This window comes from Helianthus annuus, chromosome 6, assembly GCF_002127325.2.
Source record: "Helianthus annuus cultivar XRQ/B chromosome 6, HanXRQr2.0-SUNRISE, whole genome shotgun sequence".
Classification (NCBI taxonomy): Eukaryota; Viridiplantae; Streptophyta; class Magnoliopsida; order Asterales; family Asteraceae; genus Helianthus; species Helianthus annuus.
The window spans coordinates 144,282,900-144,300,705 of NC_035438.2; the positions used below are offsets into that span (position 1 = coordinate 144,282,900).

Genomic DNA, 17,806 nt, shown 5'->3' on the forward strand with positions numbered 1-17,806 from the left:
AATTTCTTACAACTGAGATTTCTTCTCAACTAGCATGTGAGCTTAGAAAGGAAAAAAAGGGTGAGAATAAGACTAAATTATGAGGAATCTGAACCCTCATTATCACATGGCTCTTCATCTCTTCCTTTTAGCAGCTCACGTTCAGCCACATCTTACCTTGAAGTTGGTCCTAGTGTGGCAGACCAACCACTCAAGCCTTTAAGCTTTTGGGAGGCCAAGTCCAACTGCTTTTCCCTTATTTACCTACCAACCTGTTGCAACCGGTGCACCTATGGGGCATAAAACCACTCTTACTCAATTATGGTAAGTCACCAACTTCAAGTGTTCTCCCTCCCATTGCTACTTCGTGAAAACAAGCCATGGCCACCCTGCCTTCGGCTCGTGGTAGGGTCATGAACACATCCATGGGAATGCCTTATACAGTAAGCCTTTAAGGCTTTAACCTTTTGACACAGATGATGACATCTTTCATGAGTACCATCAGAAAGCCTTTAAGGCTTTAACCTTATACCCTAGCTGATGACACGGATGATGGAAAAAATTTCCTTTGCAGCACGTGAAAAGTGGATGATGACACAGAAAGCCTTCAAGGCTTTGACCTTAATTTCATCAACCAAGTGCCAACCACTCACCAGGGTACCTCAAGCGGTTACCCAGCTTCAAGGGTAGTAGAAGACCTCTCAAAACCCTACAAGCCTAACAAACTTGTCTTGCTTCACCCAACAAATCGTTGATTACAAGTTTCAAACCCAGATAAAGATGCCATCACGGTACTAAAGACTACCTCCAAATCTTCGCCGGGATTGCAAGAATTGAAAAATGACCCAACTCCGAATGTTGTCTCATGTTCATGCAAACCCTTGAAGGGTTTTCACGCATATGGTTCAATGACCTTCCTGGACGAAGCGTTCAGACCTTTGACGATCTTAGCAAAAGTTCCCTATAACAACAGAGGCATGTCAATGACGCCACGATAATCTTCCAGACCAAACAACGTGATGATGAACGTCTCAGAGACTTCATCGAAAGTTACAAGAAGAAAGATTTAACTTACGCCAATGAAAAGATTAGGGTTGCAAGGTTCATGAATGCTAAATTCCAAATGTTTCACAAGATACTTCAATAAATGTCTGCCCAAAACCCTTGAAGAAACACTTGAAAGGGCTGAAGCCCACATTCGAGGAGAATAAGCTGTAGACATCAAAGAACAAAATAAAAGACTCTTAACTAGAGCTTCTAGTATGGCTCTTATGACAAACGGTTCAAAGGTTCGGATTCCAGAAGGCCTGAAGGCCGGAACCCTCCAAGCCAAGAAAAAACCATAAACTTTACAGCCTTAACCAAGGCTACATAAGAGATCTTGGCAACCGAAGGGGTAAAACACATCTTCTGCCCTCCTCAACCTTTGCCAAAAAACAAAAGATTGGAATAATCAAGCCAGTATTGTGAGTTTCACGAATAGAAAGGTCACCATACCAATAATTGCTTCCAACCCAAAAAGAGGATCGAAAAAGCCGTCAACTCCGAACTTGCTCACTTGGTTAAAGGGGTCAAGGACAAAATGGTTGAAGAATAAAAGTAGGAAGTGAACATGGTCGACCTTGAAAACAAAGCTTTAACCCTCTCAGCTGATGAAAAGCTTGAAACGCTTTAACCCTCTCAGCGACAATGAGCGTTCAAAGCTTCAACAGTCTGAATCCTCCAAAATCATGCTTGAGAAATGTTTTAACCCTCTCAGCTGATGAAAAACTTGAAACGCTTTAACCCTCTCAGCGACGATGAGCGTTCAAAGCTTCAACAGCCTGAATCCTCCATCGAAGGTATTGCAGACATACCTACCAAGCCTTTAGGCCAAATAACCCCTAATGTTTGTTCAGCGAAAGAACAAAGGGACGAACCGAACAACTCACTTTTGCGGTGATCAATATCCCTTCCAACTATGATATCATCATAGGAAGGCCAGGGCAAGGTGTGTTCGGAATGGCAGTTGTAGTTGGTCAAGGCACTGTGAAGTTTCCCACTGAAAAAGGGATAGCAACCCTTCAACCTACCCAAGAAGCTTTTGTGGTTGAAGGGGAAAGCTCAAGAAAGGACGAAGACGATGAACAAGGGTTGAACATAAACCCAAAATATCCTCAACAGAGGATAAGGGTAAACACTAACCTTTACAATGAAATCCTCTCATACCTTGAAAAGTTGCTCTTGCACTATGTATTTGCTTGATGCCCCGAAGTTATGACCGGCATCCCTCATAGCATTGTTGAAACATGAGTTATGGATCCCACCTGATGTTAAGCCCATTATACAAAAGAAACGGAGTCAAGCCCCTAAAAGAAGCCTTGCAGAATGCCAAAAGATGTAAAAGCTTGTTCTAGCCGGAACCCTTCGAGAGGTCAAGTATCAATCATGGGTGGCCAATCCGATAATGGTTTAAAAACCCGACAAGTCTTGTAGAATGTATATCGATTTTAAAGACTTGAACAAAGCACGCCCAAAGGATTGCTACCTGCTGCCCTGGATAGACCTCAAGGTTAACTTACTCACGGGCTTCTCGTGTTTTCTTGACACCTAAAAGGGTTACCATCAGATCCTAATGAAAGAAGAAGACGAATAAAAAAAAAAACCGCATTACAAACTGATAAAAGTATATTTTGCTACCAAAAAATGCCTTTTGTTTTAAGAAACGCAGGTGCCACTTATCAACGCCTGGTTGACAAAGCGTTTACCGAACAAACTGGCAAGAACATAGAAGCTTATGTTGAAGATTTGATGATCAAAAGCAAAACGGAATACCAAATGCTCAATGACATACAAGAAACCTTCCAAACCTCGAGAAAGATAAACATGAAAGCTTAATCCATTCAAGTGCTCGTTTGTAGGGCATATCATAGGGAAACAAAGCATAAAAGCCAACCCTTAAAATATGTGCTAACAAGAAAGACTTTCGATGGAAAGCTTACAGCTTTGAAGCGTTTTACCTTAAAAGGAAGCCTTCAACCAAATGAAGCAACACTTGGCTTCACTCCCAGCCATTTTGGCTCCGGAAATAAGAGGAACGACCTCTATCTACCTTTCGATTGGTGAAAATACCATAAGTACGGCTCTAATCATTGAACGAAACAAAGTTCAGATACCCGTTTACTTTTTCAAAACTTCAAAATTAGCAGAAATCAAATATTCTTTAAAAAAAAAAAACTTGCTCTAGCCCTAGTCCAAACGGCTAGAAGGCTTCGAAGGTACTTTCAGTCACACCCGATACAAGTGATCATTGACTAACCAATTAAGAATGTGCTTGAAAAACAAGAAAATTCCGGACGATTAGCCAAATGAGTTGTGAAACTAGGTGAACACAAAATCACCTATGTCCTGAGAAAAGTTGTCAAAGCTCAAATCTTGGCTGACTTCATCTTGTAAGTCCCTAAAGAAGCCATAACATAAGTTAATACAACTGCAGCTGAACCCTCCAACCCTGATACCTGGAAGCTCTTTACCGACAAAGCTTCCAGCATTGAAGGGTCAGGAGCAGGGCTAGTTCTAATTGATCCCAACGAATTGGAATTCACGTATGTCTTTCGTCTTGAATTTCAGACTACAAACAACGAAGCTGAGTATGAAGCATTGATTGCTAGGCTCAAGCTTGCAAAAAATATGGGTGTCAAAAGGCTTCAAGTCCTCACAGACTCTCTCAAGCTTAGACAATAACATCTACATAGAAACAAAACCCAACATGAATAAGTACCAAAATAAATCAAAGGAATCGATTAACACATTTCAAACATGTGCCATCAAATAAATTCCAAGATCTCAAAACAAGAGAGCTGATGCAGTAAGCAAGCCTGCATCTCTTATGTTTGCACATCTCACCAAGAAGATACTAGTTGAGGTATTAAAAATACCATCCATCCAAAAAACACGAGTTTCAAGATGTGATCACCGAATAAGGGCCAAATTGGATAACTCCCATTGAAAAGTTCCCAAAAAACGATGAATTACCTAATGACCAGACTAGGGCTGAAAGGGTTCGTATCAAGTCAAGGCAGTATGTGTTACAAGGATATATCCTTTAGAAAAAAAGGATACCTTGCACCACTACTTCGATGCGTTGGCCCAAAACAAAGCCAATATCTGATCAAAGAGGTTCACGAAGGGATATGTGGAGCTCATTGTGGCCCAAAATCGGTAGTGTCAGAGTTGATGAACCTCGAACACTTTTGGCCTTCCATGCATCGAGATACCTCCGAACAACTGCGAAAATGTGAAACTTGTCAGTTACATGCTCCGGTACCCAAAAGCCCCAAACATGACCCCGTTCCCATCTCCTTGGCTTGGCCATTTCACAAGTGGGGTATAGACATTGTTGGTCCATCCCCACTAGCCAAATAAGGAGTCAAGCTCTTATTGGTAACCGTGAATTACTTCACCAAGTGACCAGAAGTAAAACCATTGGCAAAAATCTCAGGGAAACATGTCATTGATTTCGAAAGCATAATCTATCATTTTGGGCTCCCAGGGGTACTAGTCATGGATAACTGGAAATAGTTTGCCGAGAAACCTTCTAGCTCCTAGTGCAAGGAGTTCAGAATAACTCAAGTATTCAGCTCGGTAGCTTACCCACAATCCAATGGCCAAGTTAATAGGACAAACAACAACATTGTTGAAAGGATTAAATCTCGATTAGGAAGATACGACAACAACTGGCTCGAATAGCTTCCCAATGTGCTATTGGAAATTCGAACAACCAAGAAAACGAGCCACAAGAAAACACCCTACAGCCTAGTGTTTGGATCAGAGGCTGTAATCCTAGCTGAAATCGGAGTAACAACACAAAGAACATTTAACATCGACCTCGAGCCAAATAAGAAAGAGACGATGTTGAATTTGGAACAACTCGAATAGGCTCGTGATTAAGCAGCCATACAAAAAGCAAGAATCATATACAATACACGGGTGAAGCATGAACGCTTCAAGCCTGAGGACCTTGTGCTTCGAAACAATGAGGCCAGCAAGAAAGAAAGCCAAGGAAAGCATGGTCCTAAGTAGGAAGGGCCATACATTATCCTTAAAGCCCACAAAGGGGGATCATACAAGCTGACAGGTCCGCAAGGCAAAAAGCTTCCCCGACATTGGGATGGCAACAACCTTAAAAGGTTCCATGTTTAACCAAAACGTGTTACAAATAGTTCCAAAGTTGTTCTATTCCCCTAGTAATCAAAGTACTTTGAAATGAATGAACGATGAATCAAAATTTGTCTTCCTATCCTATAATCAGGTTGAGAACCTAGCAAGAAACTCCATGGCAAGGGCCATGTAAGGGGATGAGCTCCCAGGCCACATCGCTCAATAGGTTCAAGGGTTGAATGGACCTATATAAAGGGTGAGTTCCTAAATCAATACAACTCCATGAGACTCAGAGAAATCTTAAAAATCATGTCTCATAGACGGGTTTGAACAGCCTACACCAAATGTTCCTTAAGCCCCAACATTGGCTTACGAACCAAAAAGACTCTAAGTGAATGTCATACATAGGATAGAGGTTGTATCTTCTTGTTAAAAATATCCTAAGGCTAAGTGACTGCAGCACTAAACCCTTTAAGGTATAAATAACATAAGATGCACCACCCAAAACAAAGACAAAAAATACAAAACCAATGAAAACACAAGGGAATAAATAGAACAACATAGCAAGATAAGTTAAAGATAGCAAGTGCCATACTTGCCATCAAACATAAAACATTGTCCACAAGCCTTCAAGGCTTTAACCACCAAAGGACCTAAATGGTTCCCTTAAAACAAAAAGATGTCTAAGAAAACAACTCGTAACATTGTTCGACAAGCTAAGAAAGCTATGAATTAAAGTTTATTCTTCATTTGGCAGCATCAGAGATGATAGACTTTGCTGCATCATCCTTATTCGAAACCCCATCATCTTGGGTGTTTTAAGCTTCCTCTTTTTCCTCCCTATGATACCCGCTGTCTCGGAGGCTTCAAGGCTTGAACCCTTTGAGCCCTCACCACCTTCAGAACACGTTTCCTCACTATCTCCAAAGCAAGGACGTTTCTTCGAGAAGGACTTCAACAATTCGTTACAAACAGCCTCATTAAGGCCCTGGAGTTTTAGCTCCTGCAAAACAGGCAAAGGTTTACCAAAACACTCGGAGACTTCTCCCACATAAGAGTAAATCAAATGCTCTATCTTAAAAACTGTTTCCATAATACTTTGAAGGCTTTGTGTTGAAAAAGAGAAGATTTTTTCTAAGGCTTCCTAGGTTCACAAATATTTGTAACCAGCAAACAAACCTTGGTGTCTCCCATGAGCAAGAAGCTCGATGTACACATCACCCAAGACTTTTTTGAACTCTGACGAATGGAGAAGATAAGTAACCACTTGCTGGAATCCATCCTCATTGAGCCATTTATTATCACCAGTTTCCTGGGCAAATGAAGCCTTTAACCCTTCTTTCTCCTCTAAGAAGGCTCTTTTTTCTGAACCTCCAAGGCAGCCTTATCGATCCTGACTTAAACCTTGTCAGCCTCCAAGCGTTTTCCAACTCAAACATATCAGTCTTGTGCGGGAACAAAATTACTCAAATCTTCAAACAGCAATGCTTTCTCCTTCTCAGCATAGCCCTCGGCTTCTTTCAAAACAACCATTGAAGCTTTCATCTCATCCCTCTTTTTCGAAAAGACTTCATATTCTTGCATCTTTTTGCGAAATCGGGATACACCCTCTAGAAGCAAGGCAACAAGGTTGCAAGCACCCATCATCACCTTCGAGATCATCAGGTCGTCGTTCATAGACGAGCAAAAACCTCGTACAATAGGAGGAGCAAAATGGGTAAGAACATCCTCACAAATGGATGAATACTTAAAGCTGTTACCAACTATGGCCTTCCAATCCGGCACATAAACCTCTTCGGGATTAACATTGGTGGAACCTTCACCACCTTTCCCGAAACCCTTCAAGCTTACAAGCTTCTTACCCGCTGCTTTACTCTCCTTACTAATCACCAAGGACAAATCCTCGTGCTTTTTCCTCAACCCCAACGTCCAAATGTTTGAAGCCCCTATAACATCACGCAGTTGCACTGGCTCAGAGGCCGACGGATGGTCAGGTACCTTTAACATACGTCGGGTTAAACAATGAATAAAAGCTTTGGAAGCACCGAACCTAGTAAAGCCTTTGACATTTGGAACGTTCACATAGCCTGAACCCTCGAACCTATGTTCAGTGCCCCTAACAACAACATCTTCGTCTAACGTAGCCTCGGTATCTCCAAACACAACATTAGATGTGTCATCGCTCTTGATAAAGTCTAAGGCAAACATAACTGCAACAAATAAAATATAACATAAGCAGAAAATACAAAATATCATACCTTGATCATCTCTCACGAGCACAGGGTCACGATCCGGCTTGTCCCACAACTTGCTAACATCCATCAGTACTAAAAGATGTTCGGGAAAAGGACAAAGCCTGAAAGGACACCCCCTAATAAACTTCAACAACCATCTATCTCGTGTTTGAAAGGTTCAAGCTCATTCAAAACAGCATAAGGATGCCTCCAAACAAGCCTGAAATGAACAATGAACTCAGAAATCCAGAAAAAATCGGTACTTCCAAGAACCGAAGGTAGTAACCATAGACGAAATTAAACACACATCAACCTGAGATGTTTCAAAGGTAAAACAATCGTCGTTCTTGGCTAACTGGAAGAAACGGCGGAACAACAACAACGATGGGTCATAAAACATCAAAGTGTAAAACCCTAGCAAGACCTTAAGGGTATAACTGACCAAACGACACGCGATAATACTCTAAAACATTCAGAACAAAGACTGAAAACGGATGACGCAAGTTGGAATACTCAGCAATAAAGAGCAATGGAACCAACGGGACACTAATCGATCGATTTGCCAAAACCCAGAGCCACCGGATTAAACTTTAGATCGATCCCCCATTCTTTACAAAAAGCTTCAACTTCCTCTTGAGTGAGACAAGTTGAATCCTTAAAGCCTTCAAGCCTTAAAACCTTGAAGCCTATCACATCTACTATCATTCTGAAATTCAAATCTCAAAACTCAAACGCCTTAAAGCCTTGAAGCCTTTAAGCAATAAAAAATAATGTGTAAAAGTCAGAAGCATTTGAGCTTACATCACAAACACCTCTGACTTGGGGGGCTGATGACGGGGGTAGCTCAAACCTTAATAAACTGATTAGAGACACAACAGCTTAAAAGGTTAAAAGGTTAAAAGGTTCGGAAATGTTCCAACGGTCATGAACAGTAAAAAGGACAAGCACAGTGTCCTGTCACATCAACACTTAACGTGTGAAACCTCCTGCCCAGCTGCAACCAGACCATGTGGGAGAGCACACCCTTTTGTCCGCAGGTCCAAACCCTTCAACCCCCAAAATGGGCAAACCCCTCACTGCAAGCACAGATTCACTAGTCACGGGTTTCTCCTTTGAGAAACACCTTCCCCTATAAAATGCAGGCCATTTCACCATACAAAACACCCCAGGATCAGCAGATATCACCCTAACTCTCTGATTCTCCTTCTCCCTCTTGAGAACTAGCTTCATGCTTGTTTCTCTTCTTCGCACTAAATAATTCTTCTTCTCCAACGATCGCTTTCTGGGTTGATTTCTAATCAGCTCAAGATCTAAGGAGGATAAAAACAATACTAGTGAACCTCTCTCCACGTCTTGCAAACGTGGGGGGACCCCACGACCTGCGTTAGGCTAATCTAACCCCTGAACCCTTTTACCCAGAGATATCGCTACAGGCCTTGGTCTTGTATTTGTTGCATCAACAGGTTTCATTGTGTCTTACAACCTGAAGTGTAAAGAACATGATCATGCTAAAATAGAAGCATGGTCATGTTGGAACAAAAGCATGAGCATGTTAAAACATAAACATGGTCATGTTAAAACTCCATTGTTTTTTAGAACCTACAGTGTAAAATATTGATTTTGGGTTTCATTGCGTTTTACAAGCAAAGAACATGATCATGCCAAAATAGAAGCATGGTCATGTTAGAACGAAAGTATGACCATGCTAAAACATAAGCATTGCTTTTTAGAAGCTGCAGTGAAAAATATTGATTTTGGGTTTCATTGCGTTTTACGACCTCGAGTGCAAAGAAAATGATCATGCTAAAATAGAAGCATGGTCATGTTGAAACAAAAGCATGACCATGTTAAAACATAAACATGGCCTTGTTAAACTTTTTTGCTTTTTAGAATATGTAGTACAAAATATTGATTTTGGGTTTTATTGCGTATTAGAACTAGAGTGTAAAAGAACATCAAAGAACATAATCATGTTAAAATAGAAATATGATCATGTTGGAACAAAGACATGACCATGTTAAAACATAAACATTACCATGTTAAAACCCTATTGCGTTTTAGAACTTGGAGTGAAATAACAGAGATCATGTTGGAACAGAGGCATGACCATATTAAAACAAAGGCATGGCCATGTTAAAAGAAAAACATAGCCATGTGAAACCTATTGCGTTTTAGACCTGAGTGTACATTTTTTGTGGGGTGTGGTGGCAGGTGGGGGTTGGAGATGATTATTTATTTTAACATTTAAGGTAAAATGACTAAAGTACCCCTATATGGGGTCCATTTGGTCATATTTAACCATAAAAACAAACTGAGTTAGGGCTAAAGGACATAATGTGCAAGGCTTTGCAAACATTGAATACGGTTTTTGTACTTATTAAAGATAAATGACACAATTTGCAATAAGTAGCATACATAAATGAGGATTTTTGTAAATTACTCTTTATAAAAAGTTAAAAAAAAACTCTATGCTCTGTTTTGAAAAGTGTGAGGCGTACTGAGGCGACACGTGAAGGCATATGCATCAGTGCATCACGTACGCAGGGACAAGGCATTGGGGAATATGCATTAAATAATGTGCTTATGGGTTTCGGGTGCAAAGCTGGTTGAGTTCACTGCCTTTTGTTCACCTGGGGCTCCTGGTTGGTGGCAACATGAACTTGGTGTGGAATTTGGCCCCTGTTGATGCAACAAATACGGGACCAAGGATGGTAGCTGGACTGGTCAGGCAAAGGGGCTGAAAGGTTTGATTTTGCCTAACGCAGGTCGCGGGGTCCCTCCACGTTTGCAAAACGTGGAAGGAGGTTCACTAGTATATTTAAGTTATTTCTCCAAGGTTGACTCGGATCAAGAAAAGAAAGCAAATAGAACGAATGAGATGAATCTGATGAAGAGTTATTTGGAAGTGACAAGAACTCTTCAAATGACAAGAGATTAAGGAATCTCTCTGCTTTTCGGAATGTCCCTGAAGTGTTATTGAGCTGTCTTCTTATAGTGGAAGACACTTCTCGAAATGGTATGGACTATACTAGTGAGACCTGTTTGCTTATGGAGGGTTTCCCCTTTTGAGGTTCAAGGCTTTGGACCCCTGGTTAATAGGGTGTGCCTGTACAGACCTGCTCTGACTTTGTGAGTTGGTGAGCGTGAGTTGGTGAGATGAGTTGGTGGACATGACTAGTTACTGTTCCTCGATTCACTCATTATGCAGCTTTTCATCCGATGAACCTTTCAACCTTTTAAGCTCTTTGCATATTAATGGTTTTATTTGTCTTTGGGCTACCCCCGTCGTCAGCCCCCCAAGTCAGAGGTTTTTGGGGTATTAGGCTCAAAGACTTCTGACTTTTATGCATGTCTTTTAAAGGCTTCAAGGGTTCGTTGTTTGGAGGCTTGAAGGGTTTGAGGCGGTTACTTTTTTGAATTTTGAAATTTAATCGATTTGACAGTTGATTGGACAGGTGTCAGGCGGCGGATTGGCAGAGATTTTTATTTTTATCTTTAATACCCTTACTTTACTCTTATATTCATTTTTACAATTACAAAACTTCATCATTTTCCCTTCAATCATTCACAGTTTTTCCTCCCTCAGGTTAGTTTTCTTCTCCGTTTTCACTTTTACTTTTTTCGATCATGGGTGCCCTTAAGGATTTAGCGAGGTCATTTTCTCGGTTGACACAAGAGGAGGTAGACCTGTTTTGCCTTGAATATGGTATCGATAAACAGTTTAATCCGACCGCCCCTGCTTGCGATGCTCCCGTTGACAAACCGATTCCTGGTTTTATTGCTTTGTATTGTCGGCATTTTGAGTGGTCTAATCTTCGTTACCCTTTTTCGTTTTTTGTTCTAAATTTGCTTGAATATTATCGAGTGTCTTTTGGGCAAGTACATCCGAAAGGAATGGCTAGGGTTTTGCACTTTGAAGTGCTGTGTCGTGCTTTAGGTTATGATCCTTCATTGTTGCTCTTTCGGAGGTTCTTCCGGTTAGCCAAAAATGGTGATTGGTTTACTTTTGAGAACACAAAGGTTGATACTTGTCTTGTTTCATCCATGGTTACAACCCTTGGATCATGGAAGAATACGTTTTTCTGGGTTTCTGAATCCATTATTCCTTTCAAAATGGTGTGGAGGCATCCGGATGCTGTTCTCAACGATCCGGAGCCTTCCGAGTCTGATTTGAATGATGCCTTTCTTTCAGCCATTCGGGGGTGCCCTTCGAGGGTTCGCCCTTTTCCCGAACATTTGTTAGTGCTTTTAGGGGTTAGTAATATTTGGGCAAAAGTTGATCGGGATCCGGTGTTGATGAGAAATGGCCTTGGTATGCATTTTTTCCCTTATACCTTTTCATCTTACTTTGTTTGTGACTTATTTTCTTTATTTGTTTTTTGGCAGTTATGTCTGCTTTGGACTTCATCAAGAGTGACGATACGTCCGATGTGGTTTTTGAAGATGCTCCGACTGTTCCTGGTGAAAATGTTGTTGTGAGGACCTCTGAGCAGAGGTTTGAGGGTTCAGGTTATGTCAGTGTTGCAAATGCGAAGGGTTTTACCAAGTCCAATGTTCCCAAGCCTTCAACTCGCCGGTTATCTCGTCGTTTACTGAAAGCTGCTCCTCAATCCACTTCCACTGAGCCAGTGGATTTGAGTGATGATATCGAGGCTTCTGAGGATCAGGCTGAAGTGGAGGTGGAGAAGGAGAAGGAATTAGTTGTGCGTGGTAAGAAGGTTCGAGGGAAGAAGGGTGTTGCTGCCCCTGTTCAAGAATCATCGAGCAGAGACGTTGAAGGGTTGAACCCTGAGGGCACTTATGTGCCTACTTGGTTGGTTAAGAATGATGACACTTTTAAGGATGCTGCTGTTTGTGAAGATGCTCTTAGTCATCTTGCTCCTCCTTCCGTTCGTGAAGCTATTGCTGAGATGGATGATGACACTATGTTATCTCGCATGGTTTTAACTACTTGCAACCTTGCAGCCATGCTTCCCCAAGGGATTACACGCTTTCGCCAAAGGATGCGGGAGTATGAGGATTTTTCTAAAAAGAAAGACAAAATGAAATCCTCCCTTGCATCGATGAAGAAGGAAGTGGCTGGGTTTGCAGAGAAGGAGGCAGCTTGGAAGAAGGAGATTGAGGATCTGAAGAAGATGCATGCCATTGAGATGGGTGACCTGAGGAAAAGTTTTGAAGCAAATTTGTTGAAATTGAAGGCTGACCGAGAGGCCTTATCTGTCCAGCAGAAGGCTTTTCGTGAAGAAAAGGAGGGGTTGAAGGCTTCCGTTGGTCAGGTGACTGCGGATAATCAGTGGTTGATCGAGCATGGGTTTCAGCAGGTTGTGACTTATCTTTTGCACTCTAAGGAATTTAACTCTGCCCTTGGTGATGTTTACACAAAGCTGCTGAACCTGGGGAAGCATCAAGGCCTTACTGCTGGCTATAAACTTCATGAATCTGGGCAACCTTTGGAGAAATCACCCATGTTTCGCCCTGAGGCTTCTGATGTCTTCAAGGCTTCTGTTGAGCAGATGGAGAGGCTAACCTACCCCTTTATTCATGAGGTATCCTCTTGTTTTGGTAAGCCTTTGTCTGTTTTACAGGGGTTGAAGCCTGAGGGGTTAAATGAGAAGGTTTGTGCTGAGGTTTTGGGTTCCTTGTCAAAGAAGAGGTCTTACTCCGGGGACAGTGATGATACCCTTTCGAGTCTGCCTGAAACCTCGAAAGATGCTGGTTTGGAAACCTCTGCAGTTGGTGGTGAAGAAGTTGTGAAGGTGAAGAAGACAAAGAAAGCTAAAAAGTCTAAGGGTGAAGGTTCCAAGCCCTCTGATAACTGACATTTATTCGTAGCTTTCTTAGCAAACATTTTATGTTTTGTAATGTTTTAAACAATGTTTAGGTTTTGGGGACCCTTAAGGTTCCCATGGTTGGTTGGTTGGGCCTATATGGCTGTTGAACATTAGTTTTATTTGCAAGTCACTAGGGCTTGCTTTAACTGTCTTATGAAGGTCTTTTATGGCCTTTCTAACTTATGACATGATGTTTGTCGTTGATGTTTTTGTTGGTTCCATTTGCTTGGTTTTGTTTTGTGGGGTTTCAACCCTTCAGGCTTTTTGTACAGTTGCTGGTGGGTTGAAGCCTTTAACCTTTCAAGCTCGGTACCTGTTGGTTGATCTTTGGGTAGCTTCTGATTTGGTTTGTATGTTTGGTTGATAGGCTTGTTTGTTTTTATTTTCTTGCCTTGTCTTTGTTTACTTTGTCTTTATGTTTTTTACACTTTAAAGGGTTCAGTGCTGCAGTCACTTTGCCTTAGTGTTTATCATCAAGACGTAGTATCTATCCTTTTCTTTTATTTCGTTGTGGTTTGTTTGGTTTCGTAAGTCTGATTATTGGGTACATTTTTTAGACTTAAGGAACGATTGGTGTAGGCTGTTCAAACCTGTCTATGAGACACTATGGTTTTTCTTTGATAAGTCTCATGGAGTTGTATTGATTTAGGAACTCACCCCTTATATAGGTCCATTCAACCCTTGAACCTATTGAGCGATATGGCCTGGGAGCTCATCCCCTTACATGGCCCTTGCCATGGAGTTTTTTGCTAGGTTCTCAACCTGATATTAGGATAGAAAGACAAGTTTGATAAAGTAACTTCATTCATTCAAGCAACATTTGCTTTTACAAAAGGTTTTTGTTTTGCCACAAACCAAACTTTCTAAACATAGAATTTTCTTAAAGTTTTTCCGTTCCAGTGCCTTGGGAGCCTTTTGCCTTCTAGATCTCCCAGCTTGTAGGATCCACCCTTGTGTGCTTCGAGGATGGTGTATGGCCCCTCCCATTTTGGGCCTAATTTTCCTTGGTTTTCCTTTTTGCTGGCCTCATTGTTTCTGAGGACTAGGTCTCCTGGCTTGAATCGTTCGTTCTTGACCTTTTTGTTGTAATATGCTTCCATCTTTTGCTTGTATTTGGCCTCTTGTATTGCTGCTTGATCCCGGGCCTCTTCTAAGAGTTGTAAGTTCAACATGGTCTCTTGTGTGTTTACCTCGGGATCCATGTTGACAATTCGTTGGGTTACAACTCCTATTTCAGCGGGGATTACGGCTTCGGATCCGAATACCAAGCTATAAGGTGTTTTTCTGTGACTTGCTTTTTCTGTTGTTCTGATTGCCCATAAAACGCTAGGCAATTCTTCCAGCCAATTACTTTCATATCTCCCCAATCTTGTCTTGATGCCTTCCACTATGCTTCTGTTGGTCCTTTCAACCTGACCGTTTGATTGCGGGTAAGCCACTGAGCTGAAGATTTGGTTGATCCTGTACTCTTTGCACCAAAGGCTGAAGGGTTTCTCAGCGAATTGTTTCCCATTATCGGTCACAATTACCCCTGGCAGCCCATAGCGGCATATGATGTTCTCCCATACAAAGTCTATGATTTGCTTTCCTGTGATTCTGGCAAGGGGTTTGACCTCTGGCCATTTGCTGAAGTAATCAATTGCTACCAACAGGAATTTTACTCCCCCTTTGCTTGGAGGGAATGGTCCAACTATGTCCATTCCCCATTTATGGAATGGCCATGCTGAAGTTATGGGGACCAAGTCATGTTTTGGACTTTTTGGTATTGGGGAGTGGATTTGGCAGGCATCGCATTTCTTCAATTGCTCGACGGTATCCCGATGCATTGAAGGCCAGAAGTATCCCAAGTTCATGAGTTTTGCAACCACCGACCTAGCTCCGAAATGAGCTCCACATATTCCTTCATGCACTTCTTTAACCAAATACTTGCTTTGTTCAGGGCCCACACACCTTAGCAATGGTGCAAGGTATCCTTTTTTATAGAGGATTTCTCCTTGCAACACATATTGTCTTGCTTTGATCTTTACCCTTTCAGCTTCTATTTGATCACTTGGTAGTTCGTTGTTTTGAAGGAACTTCTTTATGGGAGTCATCCAATTTGGATCTTCCTCGGTGACCACATCTTGTACTTCCAATTCGTCAATTGAACGAGCCTTCAACACTTCAACCAACACCTTTTTTGTGAGGTGGGCGAATGTGAGGGACGCTAACTTGCTTAAGGCGTCAGCCTTTTTGTTTTGGGATCTTGGAATCTGTTTGATGTTGCATGCCTGGAAGGTGTTCATTAATTCCTTTGATTTTTCTTTGTATCTTCTCATGTTGGGCTCCTTGGCGACATAGCTGTCATTGACTTGGCTTGATACTAGTAGCGAATCAGTGAACACTTCAAGCTTTTTGACTTTCATTTCTTTGGCTAGCCGGAGGCCAGCGATCAGTGCTTCGTATTCAGCCTCGTTATTAGTGGTCTGAAAGTTGAAACGAAGAGCATATGTGAATTCTAGCCCCTCAGGGTTGATTAGGATTACACCGGCTCCTGACCCTTCAACGCTTGAAGCCCCGTCGGTGAACAGTTTCCAGGCTTCAGGGTTGGAGGGTTCAGTGGTTGTGGTGTTTACTTCTTCGGTCTTTTGGCTTGGGACTTCTACTAGGAAGTCAGCCAAAACTTGAGCTTTGTTTGCTTTTCGTGGGACATAGGTGATGTTATGTTCACCTAGTTCCACTGCCCATTTTGCCAATCTTCCTGAGTTTTCAGGCTTTTCAAGCACGTTCTTGACAGGTTGGTCAGTGACCACTTGTATAGGTTGTGCTTGAAAGTATCTTCTAAGCCTTCTGGCTGTTTGGACCAAGGCTAGGGCTAGTTTTTCAAGGGGAGGATATTTGGTTTCAGCTAGTTTTAAAGTTTTGCTGAAAAAATAGACGGGTACCTGAGCCTTGTCCCTTTCAATGGTGAGGACTGCACTGATGGCTTCGTCGGCAACTGAGAGGTACACCGATATGAGCTCCCCGGTTTCAGGTGCTGCAATATCTGGCAGTGAAGCAAGGTGCTGCTTCATTTGATTGAAAGCTTCCTCAGCCTCCTCGGTCCATCTGAAATCTTTCTTATCTGAACAATTCTTGAGCGTTTTGTAGAACGGTAGGGACCTTTCGGCCAGTTTCGAGGTAAAACGCTTCAAGGCTGCAAGCTTCCCATTCAAGCTTTCAACCTCCTTCTTGGTTCTTGGTGGTTTAGCTTCGAGAACAGCTTTCACTTTGTTGGGGTTGGCCTTGATGCTTTGTTTTCCAACAATATGACCCAGGAATTTTCCTTCATCAAATCCGAACGAACATTTTTCCGGGTTAAGCTTCATGTTGATCTTTCTAAGATTCTTGAAGGTTTCTTGGATGTCATCAAGCATCTGGTACTCCGTTTTACTTTTGATTACCAGGTCATCGACATACGCTTCCATGTTTCTTCCAATTTGGCTTTCGAAGGCTTTATCGACGAGTCGTTGGTAAGTGGCTCCTGCGTTCTTGAGACCAAAAGGCATTTTTTGGTAACAGAAAATGCCCTTGTCTGTGTGGAAAGCCGTTTTTTCTTCATCCTCTTCTTTCATGAGGATCTGGTGATAGCCTTTGTATGCATCAAGGAAGCATTTGAACGGGTATCCCGTGAGGGAATCAACCTTAAGGTCAATTTCTGGGAGCGGGTAGCAATCTTTAGGACAAGCTTTGTTAAGGTCCTTGAAATCTATACACATTCTCCAAGAGTTGTCGGGTTTTCGGACCATGACAGGATTAGCAATCCATGATTGATACTTAACCTCTCGGAGGATGCCAGCTGATACAAGCTTTTCAACCTCTTGGCAAGCTGCCAGGCTTCTTTCAGGTGCCAAACTTCTTTTCTTTTGAACCACTGGCTTGACATTCGGTGGTATTCTTAGCTCATGTTCAGCAATGCTTCGAGGGATCCCGGTCATGTCTTCGGGAGACCAGGCGAACACATCGCTGTGATGTTTTAGCAGCTTTTCAAGGTATGAAAGAGTATCTTGAGAGAGGTTGGGATTGACCCTTATCCGCTGTTCGGGGTACTTAGGGTTGATGACTAACCCCTGCTTGTTTTTCTCGTCATTAGAACTTTCTCCTTCGATCAGGTAAGCTTCCTGAGAGGGTTGAAGGGTTGCAATCCCTCTCTCGGTTGGAAACTTGACAGTGCCATGGCCAACAGACACAGCCATGTAAAATGCACATTGTCCGGGCCTCCCTATGATTACGTCGTAGTTGGAAGGGATGTTGATAACCACGAATGTTAGTGATTGGGTTCTTTCCTTTGATCCCTCTTTAAGACAAACATCAAGGGTTATTTGCCCCAAAGGCTTTAGGGTTATGTCAGCGATACCCTTTATGGAGGTCCCGGAGGGTTGAAGCCTTGAACGCTCCTCATTGCTTAGTTGATTGAAAAACTTCTCGAACATGATTTCAGTGGCTGCTCCCGTGTCTATGTATGCTTTGCACGTTTGTAAGGTACCCACGATGGCTTCAACCACAAGGGGACCAGGGAGCGGGTCCTTCCTTGTTGGGGGGAAGCAAACACACTGAAGTTCCCAATCCTCCAACCGTCGCTTCTTGTAAGGGACCTTTTCGTCA

At 42.2% G+C, this 17,806-nt stretch overlaps 1 protein-coding gene across 1 annotated transcript; it reads left to right on the forward strand.

Moving 5' to 3' along the window:
• The first annotated feature begins 10,686 nt into the window (after positions 1-10,686).
• On the forward strand, positions 10,687-13,250 carry LOC118479642. Its single transcript, XM_035974277.1, has 5 exons — positions 10,687-11,664; positions 11,739-12,202; positions 12,551-12,898; positions 12,968-13,148; positions 13,234-13,250. Exons 1-5 carry the CDS (start codon positions 10,980-10,982, stop codon positions 13,248-13,250), a joined length of 1,695 nt encoding a protein of 564 aa, XP_035830170.1. The 5' UTR covers positions 10,687-10,979.
• The last annotated feature ends 4,556 nt before the right edge of the window (positions 13,251-17,806 follow it).